This window comes from Falco biarmicus, chromosome 16 (assembly GCF_023638135.1).
Source record: "Falco biarmicus isolate bFalBia1 chromosome 16, bFalBia1.pri, whole genome shotgun sequence".
Classification (NCBI taxonomy): domain Eukaryota; kingdom Metazoa; phylum Chordata; class Aves; order Falconiformes; family Falconidae; genus Falco; species Falco biarmicus.
In genome coordinates this window covers 162,561-179,221 of record NC_079303.1, presented here as the reverse complement: position 1 = coordinate 179,221, position 16,661 = coordinate 162,561, and the positions used below count along the sequence as shown (strand labels likewise).

At 52.1% G+C, this 16,661-nt stretch overlaps 1 protein-coding gene across 33 annotated transcripts in view; it reads right to left on the bottom strand.

Annotated features, from left to right (window-relative positions):
• The window catches only part of LOC130159617 (voltage-dependent L-type calcium channel subunit alpha-1S-like), a 75,259-nt gene that overhangs the window by 17,013 nt on the left and 41,585 nt on the right, over positions 1–16,661 (bottom strand). For 32 of the 33 annotated variants that reach the window (XR_008825803.1, XR_008825804.1, XR_008825802.1 and 29 more), the window contains 22 exons: positions 16,137–16,240; positions 14,210–14,358; positions 13,114–13,195; positions 12,437–12,597; positions 11,498–11,723; positions 10,709–10,916; positions 10,259–10,379; positions 9,672–9,786; positions 9,453–9,546; positions 8,609–8,678; positions 8,230–8,362; positions 7,829–7,958; positions 7,155–7,214; positions 6,443–6,549; positions 5,910–5,997; positions 5,547–5,654; positions 4,680–4,732; positions 4,263–4,409; positions 3,780–3,981; positions 2,200–2,358; positions 1,746–1,856; positions 1,153–1,236 (listed from right to left, as the gene is read on the bottom strand). Coding sequence is in view for 30 of the 33 variants with exons in the window: in XM_056361394.1 (XP_056217369.1) it covers positions 1,153–1,236; positions 1,746–1,856; positions 2,200–2,358; positions 3,780–3,981; positions 4,263–4,409; positions 4,680–4,732; positions 5,547–5,654; positions 5,910–5,997; positions 6,443–6,549; positions 7,155–7,214; positions 7,829–7,958; positions 8,230–8,362; positions 8,609–8,678; positions 9,453–9,546; positions 9,672–9,786; positions 10,259–10,379; positions 10,709–10,916; positions 11,498–11,723; positions 12,437–12,597; positions 13,114–13,195; positions 14,210–14,358; positions 16,137–16,240 (2,712 nt within the window). In the remaining 3 variants the exon portion in view is untranslated. The remainder of the gene's footprint in view (positions 1–1,152; positions 1,237–1,745; positions 1,857–2,199; positions 2,359–3,779; positions 3,982–4,262; positions 4,410–4,679; positions 4,733–5,546; positions 5,655–5,909; positions 5,998–6,442; positions 6,550–7,154; positions 7,215–7,828; positions 7,959–8,229; positions 8,363–8,608; positions 8,679–9,452; positions 9,547–9,671; positions 9,787–10,258; positions 10,380–10,708; positions 10,917–11,497; positions 11,724–12,436; positions 12,598–13,113; positions 13,196–14,209; positions 14,359–16,136; positions 16,241–16,661) is intronic. The other variant, XM_056361388.1, reaches the window with a different exon arrangement.

Below are 16,661 nucleotides of genomic sequence, written 5' to 3'. Positions count from 1 at the left end.
AGGTGGATGGTTTTGTTCATCCCAGCTCGGTAAGGCCTGGACCACCCTCCATACCTGGCAGATAACTGTCACCAAGGGCCCCTAAATGCCCTCTTCTCCCTGGCACAGAGAACAGCAGAAAAGGGTACCCTGGTGCAGGGGTAGCAGTGCAGTATCTCTGCCAGACACAGCCCTGCAGTACACTGGAGCTGGCAAGCCCTTCTCCCAAGAGGAGACAGCATGCAAAGTCACTAGGGAGGGTTAATCTATAATCTACTCGATCCTACAGCTGCTTCTAGGGTTATCATCAGATCTGCTAAATGCAGCATGACCTCCTTGTGCAGAGGGGCATTTTCAGTGCTAGGGATGAGGTGCGGGTGTCCCAGTGCTATGAAAGGGAGTGGCATGCTGGCTTCCTAGCACTGCTCTGAAAATGCTCCCCAGCAGAGTACTTACCATATAGCCACTGCCTGCAGCCACCCAGCCAAGCAGTTTATATGGTGTAGAGCTTCTGAAATATGTGTAGAGTATACACATGCACACATACACAGTCAGTATGTGTATGTGTATGTATCACTGTATAAAGAGACACATGCAAAGCAAATGCCTTGAAATTTGATATGTCTGATCCTCTCCTGGCATGGGACAGAAGTGTCCTGTGGGTACAGGGAGCTGTGGGAACCCTTCTTCTTCATACCTGCACTGATCTGAGGCTGGATGTGTGGGTGACTGCCTGTCCAGACACACACATGGAAGACAGACAGGGTGAGGGGGGAAGGGGCTGGCATGCATCCTGCTACTCGTGGTCCAGTCCTCAGTGAGTAAACTGTGTTCCATAGGACCCCAGTGCCTACAGGTTCAGGGGAGGGGAGGGGGCCACTGTGACATGCTGGCTGGCTGGAGATGGTCTGTTATGTTTAAACAGTGCTTGAAGTTCCACAGGGCCACAGCTGTGATCTCCACAGACCCATGTCACAGGCTGATCCTGGCTTGTCCCTCCTCAGAACCAAGCATAGCAGGGAGAGAGGAGAGGACACCAACACTCTGCAGAGCTAGACACCACACCAGCATGCCTGTCTCACCCCAGGGCAAGTGCTGTGGCACAGCCTGAGGTGGGTGTCAGCAGTGGTGCTCTGCAGGGACACCCTCGTGCCCAAGCAGCCTGATACTTACATCAATCTCACTGAGGATGACGTCAATGATGCTGCCAATCACTATGAGGAAGTCAAAGACGTTCCAGGGGTCCCCAAAGTAGCCCTGCCAGGGAAGACCCAGAGAAGAGGAGTGAACATCCAAAGGTTAAGTCAAAGAGGAGACAGATGATGGTGCCCAGAGGAAGGAGTGGCAGAAGAATCACCAGTGACCTCTGCCAACTTGGGGAGAGTCAGAAGAAGGGGTGGTGGTCAGACCTTGCACCCTCTGGTCAATTGTTTGGTCCTGTCTTGCGATGGTGTGAAATGAGAAGGGTGGATTGAGGTAGCTAGAGCTATGATCTCACCAGTGACAGATGACCTTGAAGATGGGAACAATAGCCAACTGGATTGGGTTGGATTTGGCTAGCAATGGTAGCTCTGACAAACAGTAGTCCTTCTAGAAACTCACAGGTCCTGTGCATGCGAGACCCCAAGGGTCTTAAAAGGAGAATTTCTCTGGATTTTCAGGCCTGGGGGTGCTTGTACTCCAGAGATGCTAAATGTAGGGTTAATGGACACCCCTGGCCTGGACTGAGGTCCTCTCCTGCTCTCCTGACCATGCCCTCCTCTCACCTTGGCTTTAAAGGCCATGAGCTTGAGGATCATCTCCAGGGTGAAAAGGATGGTGAAGGCCACATTGAGGATGTCTGAGATGTGGTTCATTTCTGCAGACTGGTTGTAATGCTGACGAGAAGGCAGAAGGAACCATGTTAGCCCGTGGCAGATCCAGCCTTCGTTGTGAACTCAGAGGTGTGTGCTGGATGCAGATCCCTGTCCCTCAGACCTATGGCTCAGCAATGATCAGAAAAAAGGAAATTTCTTCCTTGCAGCCCCTTCTCTGGGCTCCATACATCTAACCAGTCCCACTTTGCCCCTATCCCCAGGGGTGGTAAGCACACATCACAAGCTTTGCTGTTTAGGAAAGATCTTCTCCCCAGAAGCTCCCTTGGAGGTGGCAGGGCTCAGCTAACCCGCCTGCTGCTGTGGAAACTCCTCCACCACCCGTGGTGGGCACTGTGCCCCTTACCTGCATGCCCAGGCAGATGGTGTTCAGCAGGATCAGGAAGAACATGAGGTACTCAAAGTAGGAGGAGGTGACCACATACCAGATTTGGTACTGATAGGGGTTCTTGGGGATGTAGCACCGCAGTGGACGAGCCTTCAGCGCATACTGCACACACTGGCGCTGGGGAGGGGAGGGCAGGTGTAATCCCACAGTGGGGCACAGGGCAGTGCCAGGGGCACAGACACAGAGTCAGCACCACCGGCAACACTGCATGTCCCCACAGACACAAGCTGGATTTCCTCCTTTTCTCTTAGCTCACCAACATGGGCCAGGGACAGCAATGGTTCAAGTATCTGCTGTGCTTTCTGGAAATACACCCCCAGGGCACGTACACAGGATCAAGTTTCCAAAGCCACTGCTTGCCTCCAAAGACTGCCATGCTGCCCTTGTACTGACCACTCCAGCCCAGAGCCTGTCTGGTTATCATGGCACTTTCCCAGGGTCTCTCAGGACTGGCCAAGACCAGCCTGAAGACATCACATGAACCGGGGGTGAAGGGGGCACTGAGTTTTCTCTCTGAACCTGAGAGGTACTAAGCAGGCCCTTCCCTCCCCAGGAGGCCAGAGCATTTTCTGCTGAGTTCATGTGCAGCTCAGATGACCCCTGCTACCCTTAGCCCAAGGTGACCATGCTGCATCTGCAGGCTTGCTCAGCAAATGAGCATGCCAGCACCTTCTCTGGGCCAGCAGGCAACTCTCTAGCTGTCCCTCCCAGAACATGCCACATCCTCTGCTGATGCCAGTCTTGCTTCTGGTGCTTTCACCTTTGATGTTCCCCAGCACCACAGAAGGGCTGACAGTGGAAAGTGGCTCTGGAGATGGTCTAGTGACTGTTCCCTGCCTAAAGAAGGGCCAGCTAGAGCATGTGGCCCAGGACCGTGTCCAGCTGGGTTTTGAATACCTCCAAAGATGGAGACTTCGCAACCTCTCTGGGCATCCTGTTTCAGTGCCTGACCACCCTCACCATAAAAAAAGGGTTTTTTTAATGTTTAAATGGAATTTCTTGTTTTCTTCAGTTTGTGCCCATTGCCTTTTGCCCTGTTAAATGAGCACAACCGAAAAGAGCCTGGTTCCATCTTCTTTACACCCTCCCATTAGGTATTTATACACATAGGTAAGATCCCTTTGAGCTTTCTCTTCTCATCACCAGACTCAGCTCTCAGCCTCTCCTTACATGACAGATGCTTCAGACCCTCAGTCATATCAGTGGCTCTTTGCTGGACTCGCCCTGGTACATCCATGTCACTTTTCTACTGGGAAGCCCAGAACTGAGCACAACACTGATCCAGCTCAGTGTGAGCACCTGCTTGCAGCAGAAGGCCCACTCCCTGGTTCTGGTCCACTTTGCCCTTCCCTTGGAAGGCCTGCACTGTGGCCAGGCTTGGGTCCACCTCACCCTGCCCCAGCAGCAAACAGATCTGGGGCACGTTCAACTTTTCTGCGCCACCAGTGGCACCACTAAGGGTTGATCCAAATTAGCCAGTCCCAGCAGTGCCAGATCCAGGGCTGGTCCACCTTGCCCTGTCCCAGCAGTCCCATTACCTGGTTCTTGTCCAGCTCACAATTCTTGTACTCGCTCTCCCCCTGCTCCTGGAAAGTGACAATGACAAAGCCCACAAAGATATTCATCATGAAGAAGGCAATGAGGATGATGTAGATGATGAAGAACATTGCAATCTCCACCCGATAGTTGTAGATAGGGCCTGTATCCTCAGCGTTAGTGTCAATAGCCATATACAGCAGCCTACAGGAGGGATAGCAAGGCAACAGAGATCCTAATTAGCTGGGAAAGACCACATCTCCTCTTGAAGGTTACAGAGAGCTCAGGGGACATCCCAAATCCAACAGTGGTGGGACAGGGCTGCTGGGATGACCTTGTCAGCTGCACAGCCACTGCCAGGATGGCTAGCCCTGCTCCTCAGCCTGGGCAGCTCTTCTTTCTTTACCACGGTAAAGGCCTATGGCAGTGACCTGCTCCCAGCACAGACCCATCCCTTGGCAGGCCCCGCATGCAGCCAGACTCACTGTGGCCAGCCCTCGAAGGTGGAGACAGTGAAAAGTGACATCATGGCTGAGAAGACATTGTCGAAGTGGAAGTTGCTGGGCAACCAGACACGCTGCTGTAGCTCAATCTGCTTGGGGTCCCCGTCCACGTAGTTGATGAAATAACCCCTGCAGCAGAAGGGATGTGGTGCTCACCAGGCAGGGTCCCTTTCAGCCCACCTGCTGCAGTGTTGGCCCAGGGTTCTTTCATCCCTGGGAGGGGAGGATAACCCTGTACTTGTTTCTGATTTACCCCAGCGGGAGAGAGAACAGCACGAGACCTCAGGTCCAATTTTTGATGCAACATCCCCATGGAGGAACACAAGTGACCCCTGCCACACACACCACTCCCATCTCTGGCCACTGCCCTGCTGGGGCTGAGCTGCAGAGAGCTCTTACCTGCAGTCCTTCTCTGTCATCTTGGATGGATCTGTGCATCTATAAAACTTGCCCTGCATTTAACAGAGATCAGAAGAGGCTATGATTTTGCTGTGACTTCAGAAACTCTGGGGAGTTTTGACTTTTTCACAGCCCACAGTCAGTCCCCACCCTGCCTCTGTGCTGACTCTGGCCCCTGCCTCACACCACTGCTGGCTTCCCCACTCTGCATTCCAACACAACCCAGTTCACAGAGTGTTTCAGGAGCCACAGGAGACCCTAGGGTCAATCCCATGCTGAGACAAGTAAATGTTGCCTAGTGTCTAGCTCATCCTATCTGGGAGCCAACTATTTGGAGAAGAGGAAAGAAAGCAACAACCTTAGAATTAACTAAAAGTTAAGGTATGCTGACAGGTCTTCTCTGTCTGCAAGGTGTCCTGAAAGCTCTCCTCATATTGGCTGGGAATTTAAGCTCAATTATTAGAACAAAACTGAGCTCAGCCAGGGCCAGCTCTCCCTTGGAGCAGCCAAGGTCCAGAGAGCAAGAGTAGTGCTGTGAAAAAGGAAACTTTGCATTCAAAGCACGGAGGAAGTCAGAAGCACTTGCTGCCTTAGAAAGGGGAAACTGAAGCACAAAGTGGGGCAAAGGCAGCTGGTCCCTTTACATGTGTTGTCTGGACCTGGCAGTATCCTGGGTGTTTCCTGCCTTCCTCTCACCGCAAGGTCTTTTGCCAGCAGGTCTGGTGCAGGCAGGTCTTCTTGCAGAGAGTACGGCCTGTGCTGACTTCAACACTGAGAGGCACCATCCCCAAGGGCTATGACTAGGAGAGCCTGTCCAGGATGTGCCTGAGCAGAACATCTTTCCTGCCCATCTGAGACACATCTCACCTTGAAGAGCTGGACTCCAATGCAGGCAAACATGAACTGCAGCAATGTTGTGACGACCACAATGTTACCGATAGTCTTGATGGCCACGAATACACACTGGACCACGTGCTGCAGAGGTTGAGGACAGTGCACAGGTAAGCATGCCTAGGGCAAGCCCCTGCTGCATGTCCCACACCCTTTCACTGCAGGGATGGGCCCCAGGAAGAGTGGGAATCTGCCAAGAGCAGTGGGATGGGGCAGACTCCTTCCACAGATGGGGAGTGGGAATTGGGTTCCTGGCCTCACAAACCCCACAGGGCATGATGTCTGCCACATAACCTCTTGTAAGGGCCAAGGACCCCTAGCCCCAGCCTCCCTCTTTACCTTTAGCCCCTTTGCCCTGTTAATGGCTCGCAGGGGCCTCAGCACCCTCAGCACCCGGAGGATCTTCACCACTGAGATGGCACTGGACCTGAGAAGGAAGGCAGAGCTGAGATGGAGCAATTCCCCTGCCCAGGCCAGCCTGACACAGCCCCAGCAAGCAGTCATAGAGGCCAAGCTGGGACCAGAGGTGAGGGGCAAGGGATGGCAGAGACATGCGGATATCGCTAACCCATCACCACACATAAGACCAAGGGACACTGGCAGCTGGAGAAGGCAGATCCAGATGGAATTCCTGCTCAGATCTTCACCTTTGACACTCAAGGAGTTTGCCTCCCTGACTCCCCGTTGTGCATGCCCTGTCCCCCTCCCTGTCACTAGTAAAGCATGACTTTAGGGACACTAGCACATGGGCTAATGCTTGGCCCTTGGGCTGGCTGCTCCTTTTCCATCCAACTCAGAGAGCTGCAGCACTCCAGATACCCTGCCAGGCTAAACAGACCTGTGCCCACCCTGTCAAGTGTGGAAATGCTTACTCAATTCCCATGGAGATGAGGGAGACAGCGACCACCAGCAAATCGAGGATGTTGAAAGAGTTCCTGCAGAAGGAGCCTTTGTGCAGGAAAGCACCGTAGGCTGTCATCTGTGGAGCAGAAGGAGTTAGGAGAGAAGCCAGGCAAGGCTTAGGGTCATGGTCCTTCCACAGCCCTGGGGTGGACAAGGCACGAGGGGCCTGGGGACCCTATCCCGCTCAGACCTCTACCTCTGCAGCCAGGCAGGAAGCTGACTTCAGCTGGAAATCCTCTGTCCTGTACTGTCTGGAGACAAGACTTCTCAGTCATTCAGCAAATCAGAGAAGAAGAGTAGAGAGACTTGGAGTGGGAGCAACATGCAGCAGCTGCTTGAACTACTGTTTTACTCCACAGATTTCCATTGCTTTCCCTTTCTCAAAACTTTTCTTAAGGGCATTGTCAGAATGAAAATGCTGGTGCCATGGCCCATCTATCCATCTGTGTCACAGCACAGCTGACTTGGCTGCCTCCTTACTGGAGGGACACGTGGCCTCTGGGACAGGTTGCATACCACCTAGACTGCATGAACTCTGGGGATGTGAGGGTCAGCTGGCAGCTTGCCCTTGCTGGGACCTGGAGTTTGCACCCAAAAAGCATGAGTGCCCATGGCCAGGACAGTTTAGACCCATGCACTGTGTCACGTGTGTGGCCAGTCCCACAGGGCAGAGAAACTCACCTTCAAGACTATTTCGACTGTGAAGACAGAGGTGAAACCAATGTCAAAGTATCCGAGAATCTGGGAACAGAAGCACCAGAACTGGATGAGATTTGGGCAATGTGGGAAATGCTCCAGTGTGTTCAAACATCCTGGCACTGTGATTTTGCCCTCCACTCTGTGGACTGGGGATCCTACCTAGCTCAACAGAGCCTGCAAAACCCACTGCCAAGAAGACTCCTGACTTCCCTTAGCTTTGCTGATTTTCCCCAGTGCATGGTCCAACCTGCAGCCTCAGACAAAGCACAGTTTCCAAGCGAGTGAGGCTTGACTTGATTCACCTGAAAGCACCTGATCCCCAAAAGCACCGAGTGCCCTGGGAAGCTGCCTCCTGTGAGACACCCCAGAGACTGCATCTCCAGTAAGCCTCCATAGCCTTGAACCAAGGTAACCTGGTGCACCCTGCAGGTGGATCTCTTCACCCAGAAGTAAACTGAGACATGGAGCAGTAAAAACTTGTCCCAGCTGTGTCCTGAATGGAAAACACAACCAGCCTCTCCTCCCAGAGGCAGGGATGAAATCACCGATACCTGCCCAGGCATGACATCTGGCATGCAGGTCTCTGCTTAGTGGGGAGCTGGGGGCCTCCATGAGGTCTCCCTACCCATCCCAACCCTTCACAGCTACACAGGCACCTGATTGCGGAAGGACTCAGCCCGGATGGGGTCCTCAGCTGCCAGTGAGATGCTGCTGAGCAGAATGAAGAGCAGAATGAAGTTGGTGAACCAGGTGGCATTGACAATCCTGTGGCACAGCATCCGAAACCTGCCAGGGACAGAAACAGCATGAGATGCTGTGAGGGGCCAGAGGGACATCAGATAGGGCTGTGGCAGCCTGGAAGAGGGTTACAGCTAAACACTGAACACAGGAAGGCCCTAGGCATAATGGGATGTCTGTGCCAGACCTTCCACAGAGAAGAATTTTTCCAGTGAGCTGGCTCCCTTCAGGTCTGGTTGTTACACACAAGTAGGACCCCATCCAGAGGTACCTAGGCCAGGCCTGGCTCCACAAGGCAAGGAGAAGGGTCAGTGCCTACTTGTTAGTTGGGCTGAAGATGAAGAAGGAGCTGGCTTCAGGCATGGGCACAGCCTTCTCTTTCAGCTGTAGCTCTGCGAGGGGACGTGGCCGAGGACTCAGGGGGATTTCAGGCTCATCTTCCTCATCGTCACCTGCAGGGTGGCCACGAGGAGGGAAAAGGAAAGAATCACTCAGAGAGGGAGAGGGAATGTGACCTTACTGACAATCCTCTGCTCCTGTAATTCTGATTTGGCATCTGTGCCTCAGAAGGACCTCAGTACCCCAAGGCTGGTGGAGGGTCACCCCATCCTTTGTTCCTCACATAGCCAGGGTTCTGGCACTGTCCCTCTGCAGTGCCTCCCCAGCTTTCCTGCTGCTCTGCTACAGACAAGTCTTACCTGGGAAATCTGCAGAAGGGTAGGGGTCTTTGATCTCATTGACATTGGATTCAAATTCATCCACTTTTAACTGAAACAAAGGAAAGACAGAGAGGACATGCAGCTGTGTGTGCTAGTATTGCTGCCAAATGTTGTATGTTGGCCAAAACCTATAATCTTGGAAGTCATGTGGGGCAAGCAGTGTCTCTGCATTTGACCCATACAGGACCGAGCACATGGAGTCCTGGCCCAGGATGGAGTAGGGTGAGGAGAAACACCTCGAGGATGCTGCAATCTGAGCAAAGAGCAATACCAAGAGGATGAGACAGGGGACTGTGTGCTGGGCAAGAGCCTGGGGCCGTGCACCTATACCATGGGTAGAATAAGACATGGGGTGACTCCTGAGTGAGTTCCCATGAGGCATCTCTGGAAAGTGGATAGGGAAGTAGCTGCTGGCCAGATGCTTATAAAAGGCAGCTCAACACGCAGTCAACACAACTGAATAGTGGATTTTGCATACGCAGGTGTGGCATGGACATAAAGGAGGTCTGGGATGCTGCTGACCTGCTCTGCTCCCCTCCATCTGGTGTGCATCAGCCCATCTCAACCACTGAAAAGTGGCTGTGACCAAGGTAATGAATTAGAGGAAAAGAAACCCCAGTAACAGACTTGTTTCACCAGGCAACATGTCCTGCCCAGGCCCAGAGTGCCCCCATCACCAGAGGATGCTACGGCAAGGAGTGATTCTGGCCCAGAAGAGTCCAGACCCAGCCTGGCTCCAAGCCTTTGTCAGCCCTGGCTGGTAGGAGGATGAGCCAGGTCCCTCACCAGGGGCTCCCAAAGGCCCAGCCCCACCAGCACTGACCTTGGCTGTTGTGGGAATCCCTTCTGCCTTTGCTTTCTGCTCAAGCTTCTTTGCCATCATCTGCTTCTCATCTTCAGACTTCTCTGGGTAACCTCTGAGCAGAGAGAAGGAGAGAGCAGGAACTGAACTCTGAGCAGGGACATAGGCAATGCCATTTTGTCCCCTCGTACCAAAGCACCTGGTTTGGGAGCTTCCACTGCCAGGGACTGCAGCACTCACCTTGACATCTTCCGCCGCTTGCGTTCCTCTGCTTTGGCCTTCTGGGCTAAGGTCAGGCTCTCAGCCTCAGCTAGGTTATCAACTGCAATGGCCAGGAAGACATTGAGGAGGATATCTGGAGGGATGGCACTAAGGACATGAACTTGGTTCCTATTTGGAGGATGTGGCCAGAGCTGTCCACGGTCTCCAGGGTGCCTTGAGAAACCTTCCTGGAGATAAGCCCTTGAGATAACCCTGGCTGGTGATCCCTAACCCTGCACCCATATTTGTGAGTACTGAGCTCTGGGCTGGCTGCCCTCTATGCCTTAGTTCAGTTGGTCCAGCTCAGTCTTGTTACTGCATTGAATGATGGCTGAATCCAAACCTGCCTCGTGATGTGCTTTCCTCCAGATTCCAGACCCCAGCCACCACCAGTGTAAGCCCTGAAGCCTGGGTTTGTTCCCTCATTGTTTAGAACTGAAAAGCTAAAGGCAAGCACTGAAAACCTTAAGGAAGCCCCACCTTTCACCGCTTCACAGTCCTGTGTAGCTGATGCTATGGGCCTGGGTTACAGGGAGCCTGGGCCTGGCTTCACAGGCAGAGGATACAGTTCCCACAAACAAAGAGGATGATGAAGTAGATGCAGACCAGCATGCCCGGAAAGGAAGGACCCCCGTAGGCCATGATCCCATCGTACATGATTGAATTCCAGTCCTCCCCGGTCAGGATCTGAGAGTGAAGAAGAAAAAGGGACTCAAGAGCCTCCCCAGCAGAGCACAGCAGAACCCCACAGCTTGATCCTTCCCTCCTGGCTCCGGACCCAAACTCTCACAGCCCCTAAAGCCCCATGGCCAAACGCCACCTCCCTACTCAGTGTTGAACTTGCACTACTGCTAGTGACTCCAATTCCATTCCTGTGCTCCTCCTTCAGAGCCACATCACCCCCCACAAACCCACCTCCCTCTGAGCCCCAGCTCTTGCCTGGAGACCCACAGCCCAGGCAGGACTCCCAGCACCCTGTCCTCCAGCCTCCTGCTGCACTTCCCACAGCCCCATACCTGGAAGACACTGATGAGGGCCTGGGGAAAGTTGTCAAATGTGCTGCGCCGCACTTCCATGTCCTCAAAGTCAAACTTGCCCCCAAAGAGCTGCATGCCCAGCAGTGCAAAGACAATGATGAAGAGGAAGAGGAGGAGGAGCAGAGAGGCAATGGAGCGGACTGAGTTCAGCAGGGAAGCTACCAGGTTGCTCAGGGATGTCCAGTACCTGGGGAGAGGAAAGACAGGAGTGTGCGGGAGGTGAGGACTGTGGGCAGGACCAGGTAGGCACAGGGAACAGACCACCCTGCCCAAGGGTATGTGCCAGCAGCCCAGCAAGGGGGGTTCTGAACCAGCACCACTCACAGGCTGGGCAACAGGACTGCTCCAGCCAGGCCCCAGTAGGTGGAAATGAAGCTCCCGGTATGTTGTGACAGGTAAGACACCCTGCTGCCTGCACAGAGAACCAGCAGGCAGGGTGGGGAAGGGGGATGAACATACAGTGGGCTGGTGCCAGAAAATGAAGACAGGAGTCCTGCCCCACAGCACCCCCAGTTACAATACCCCAGAACCCAGAGCAAGAGAGGGATTTCAGGAGACTTCCAACAAACCAAACACTGCCCTGTCCTCCTTACCGCTCCCAGACCATATCTGGGAGACAGAAATGACTGTATGACCCGCCCCCTCACCCCCCAGCTTCCTCCATCCAGGAACTACCAGCTCTGCTCAGCCTGCAGCCCTCCCCATGGACAAAGCCAGTGATGCCTGGGGACTGCCAGCTGCTGGCACCCACAGGGCTCCCTCTCCAACCTGGTGATCTTGAAGATGCGGAGGAGCCGGATGCAACGCAGCACAGAGATGCCCAGGGGTGACAAGGTGTTAAGCTCCACTAGGATGGTCTCCAAGATCCCCGCACACACCACGAAGCAGTCAAAACGGTTGAAGAGGGACATGAAGTACTGGCGTAAGCCCAACGCGTACATCTTCAGCAGCATCTCAGCCACAAAGAGTGCTAGCAGCACCCGGTTGGCATTATCTGGGGTGGGAGATCCAGCCCATCAGAGCATGAACCTCTTAATCTCAGCATGGCACAGTAGGAAGGGAAGGAGAGCCACTCTCTGCCCACTAGGCCCTGAGCTGCAGCAAAGGCTGTTTTCCAGAGAGCACACAGGAGAGGAAAATGAGAAGGGTGATGTGCAACTGTGTGCTTGTATGTGAGAGAGTGGCTGTACCGTGCATGTGAATCCACGCAGTGCACGCATGTGTACTGGGGTATGCATGTGTGTGTATACGTGTGGCTGAGCTATGTACCTGTGGCACAGCTGTATTCCATGTGTCTGTGTGTATTTCCATGTGTGTGGGTGCAGGTAGTGTGACTACTCATAAATGTGTATGGCTGTGCTGTGCAAGTGTATGCAATGTGTGTTTGCGTGTACTATGCACATACAGGTGTAAATGTATACACTTTGTGTGTGTTCACCATGCAAACCCATGTCCCTAAGAATATATACACTGTGCATGTATAGGCATATGCACCACGGATGTTCAACGTGCAATTGTGTGACTATGCAGTGGGGATGTATACACACTTGTGTGCAGTCTGTGTTTGTGTGCATGAGCAAGTCTGCATGTGTCTAACAGCCCCTGTGCCATGCCAGCGTGGCTGTGCATGCACAGTAAGAATTCAAGCATGCCTCCAGCGCAGCAGAGTGTCCCAGGCTCTCCTTCTCCTTTAGACTCTTTGCTCACCTTGCACATGTGTCAGCCATTCTGGCTGGAAGTGGTGCTCAGAGGCGATGGAGAGGGTGTTCAGTGCCACCAGAAGGATGACAAGCCAGTAGAAGAACCTGGACTTCACCACATCCCTGCACTTCCTGCGAAACATTCGGTTCCAACGCCTCCACTGACGGCTGGAGAGACAGCCAATGGGTCAGCAGGGCTGGCCAGCCAGGTCCTGCTTGGCCCAGGGCTGTGCCTGCAGGCTGCAGAGCAAAGCCACTCCCGCTTCTTTCTCCAGGGGCCTTCCCTGAAAATGTCTGAGGAACATAACCCTGCCCCTGGTACTTGATGCATTCACTCAGAAATTGCAGTCCATTCACACAAACACCTCCCGCTCCTTTTTGGCCTACAGTGACCGCTGATTGATGGCTACAGCCACAGGTTCTAAACCCCAAGACATGCTGATAGGCCATGATATGCTCTGATACTGGTCCTAAAGTGAAGAGGCTGTTCACCTTGAAGTGGCTTTTTGTCAGTACCAGAGCAAAATTCCCTGTTTGCTGTCCACAATGTTTGCATCATCTCCTGAGCACACAGCCCCTGGCTCTCCCCCAGAAACCAGTGCGTGACAAGAAAGCCTGGCCCAGCCAGGACAGCAAGCGAGAGACTGTGCAGAGCAGCAGATGGTTCAACCAGTGAATACTTACAAGTAGAGAATCCACTTGTTCATGCCCTCAATTTCATACAAGCTCTCTGTCTCTGACCCTCCTTCGTCTGATGCCATCATACCTAAGGAGGGAATGACATCCCAGGCTTTCCTTGGAGCCCTTGGGAAGAACATATCGGAGGGAACCTCTCCTAGGAGCACAGCACAAAGAGCTTCCCCATCAGATGTGAAATCAAGAAATGCTGTCCCGGGGAGACAGCAGTGAGTTCGCACAGAAGGTTTTGAATGTCAAGTGCAAACCAAGTAGGAGGCACCAGGAACACCTGTCCTGCAGCAAGAGCAGCAGCAACCCAGAGAGGCAGCCTGAAGAAACAGCAGGGTGTACATAGGCTCCCTCAGTGCAGGACACTCCCAGCATGGAGAAAACTGGGGTCAGTTGTGATCTGAGCAAATGCTGAACAACAAGGGGTTTGTAAGAGCACTGGTCACAGGTGTGGAAAAGGCATTTTGTCTTTCCCGCTGTTTCCCAAGGCTCTCTGCACACATATATTGCTCATCTTGAGGCATCAAAAGTTATTTCACTAGGCAGGGTGAAAAATTATTTCACTTAGCAGATATAGCAAATCAGTGGCAGAGCTCCCCAGGCCTTGCTGAGCCTTTGGCTAGATGCTTGTATATTCACCTTCTTCCCTGAGCCACTTCTAATCCTTAAAATTGTCAAGCAATGGCAAGAAAGTCATGCACCTGTTAGTGTTTGAGCTAGTAACCCTGCACTCTGCCCCTGCACACCAAAAGACAAATGCCCCTCTTGGCTTCTCCTGGCCATTTCAAGTACATTTTGCCAAAGGAGACCTAGGGCTTGCTAGTAGTCTGCAAGTATTAAATACAGTGGTTGAGGTGGAGATTTAGTATGAGGGCCAAGTTATTGCTAGTTTGGGTGAGATTCAATAAAATGATTCAGGAAAGAAAAAAAAAGAAAACAAAAAGGAAACCACTCTGCAGAAGTCAAAGCATTTTGTTTCATAGGTTTTCAAGCAAAATGAGCCTGTGATTTCTTCAAAGGTTTCTACCCTGCCTCTCTGGGTTAGCGTTAGAAACACAACCCGCATGCTAAGGGTCTTTGACCCTTCTGGTACCTTCTCCTCTGGCCCGGTCACCGTCCATGACCTCAGCGTGGGTGATCCAGTCCATGTAGCCCTTCAGATCCTCCTCCAGTTGCTGCTTCTCCCGCAACTTCTGAAACGTGCCCCGTGACTTGGCCTTCTCACGCTCTTTTGTGAACTCTCTGGGATAAGGCAAGCAGCAGAGTGAGAGTCAGGAGGGGGATGGCATATGGAGGTCAGGTACCACAGCCCTGTGCCAGGCTAGTCCTTGCAGAAGGGTAGAAGCCTGAAATACTTTACCACCTAGTGCTACCACTGGATTGCTCTAGTGACTTTCCTCTTTCTTGGCCCTGTTCCGTGATGCAAGAATATGGGGGAACATCACCTGATGCCTGATGGCACAGGGTTTCTTCCCCACCACTAGCTGCTCTTTGGGAGCTCCTTGCTGCAGGATGATGTGGCTGGACAGGCCAACTAATTGAGATGTTGGAGGCTGTGGGAATTCTCCAGAGCTGCTAAGGATTAGAGCAAGTGAGGTCTCACCCATTGGGGGGGACAGAAAGCTGCTGCAAGTTTTCCATGTGCAGAAGGTGAGCTCATCACATGGCAAGTAAACAGGACACTTTTCATGGTAACATGGAAAAGACAGGTCTGCCAATGCATAGGGTCCCACTCTTCTCATTGTTTTTTAATTAATTTATTTTCTCTCCTGGTATCTGGTAGGACTGTAGATCTTCTGCCCAGCCAGTCTGGTGTTGCCATGTGTTAGTAATAGGACCAAGACACTATAACAATAATTAGACATACTAAGCCTCAGGACTCATCAGGACTTGTCTGGCTTTTGCTGATCTCAAGCAGATCTAGCTAAATTTGCCAAAATAGTTCAGAATAGTTTGCTGTGCCTGCAACTTAGTCTAGGATCAGATGGCTGTTTTGTCCTGCTTGTCCTGCTGTTTTGACCAACTTCATGCACAGGTCAGGTGCCTGCGGTCCATCGTTTTGAGCTTGTTTTAATTATATTAATACCTGATTTGTTATAACCTTGTGCAGTTGTATGGTTATTGCCACATAAGAGGACCAACAAATCCAAGTAATTAGGGTATAACTAACCCTGTGAACTAATAGAGATGATGAGTATATCCCACTTGCACACACAGGATTGAAACATACAAAAAAGACCCTGAGCCTACACAGATCTGAGGAGAAAAGCCCCCCTTCACTTCCCAGGACAATGCACACTTCCCAGCAACAAAATCGGGATGCTGGCACCTCAGTGCAGCAATGCATAGTAGGTTGAGCATCACACCAGAGATATTTTCTGTGTATCAGCTTTAACTATACTACTATGGAAATTAGCACTGAGTCATTTGGCACAGAAATGTTACGATCATTGCAACCAGAGCGATGATAGCTCGCTATTGTATTTGGATGAGACTGCTGAAGCATTAATTAGACTAACATTAATTCTCTTGGATCCCTTGCATTCATATCAAAGAGTTTTCCTTAGGCTGGCCATAAGGAAATCGTGTCTTACAACAGGAAAGCAGCACTGTGGGTACTGGTGAGAATGATGTCTCGATCCACAGCCGTGGGGTAAGGACTGCTGCTTTGAGCTCCCTGCTCAGCTTTTTCTGAGTCCAAGTGCTGGCAGACCACACTGCAAACACCTAATAATGTGCTCCATGGCTGTGTTTGAAAACAGCTGCTTGTGCTACAGGGAAAATATTTCTGTGTTAGGTGTGGAGCCAAAACCTCAGGTGGTCATGGACAGTAACACAAAAAGTAACTCAAGGTGCAGGGTTTCTAAGTAAAAAAAAATGCAAAAAAAGGGAAGAAGAATGGGAGGAAAGGAACAGAAACTTCCAGGATTTCTTCTTGTATAGTCAAAACCAGCCAATGTCCACATTCTGATCACACTCACTGATCTGCTAGCAAAGAGAAAGGACAGAGTGGGACTTACCCACTGAGCACCCCTAGCACCAGGTTGAGAACGAAGAAGGAGCCTAGCAAGATAAGGCTGACAAAGTAGATCCAGGGCCATTCATTCCCAATGGCATCATTTACCTGGCAAGGAGAGAGGCAGATGAAGCATTCTGAACACAGTTTACTGTCTGTCACCCCTTAGGGCACCCTCAAGAGCCTCTGGGAGCTTTGTCCCCTCTAAAGTGAGTGCTTGGGATGGTAGCAGATAAACCTGACTCTGAGTCCTGGCTCCTTATGACTGCATCTGGTTTTAGTGGAGGTGAAGCCAGACACAAGCATTTGGGGAGCAGATTTAAACATCGGCCCCATGCCTAAGCCTCAGCAAGTCCCAAGGACTGCAAAACACGGGGTTTTGCTGGAGAAGTATCCACCAGCCAGCTGTTGATGTGCCTGGACTGTACCCCTTCACAAAGGTGGGAGCTGGAGCACCCTTCTGTCTGGAGAGCAAGGACAGCTTGGGCAGGACAGCTTGGGCAGTGCCTGCAGACATGCAGAAGACATG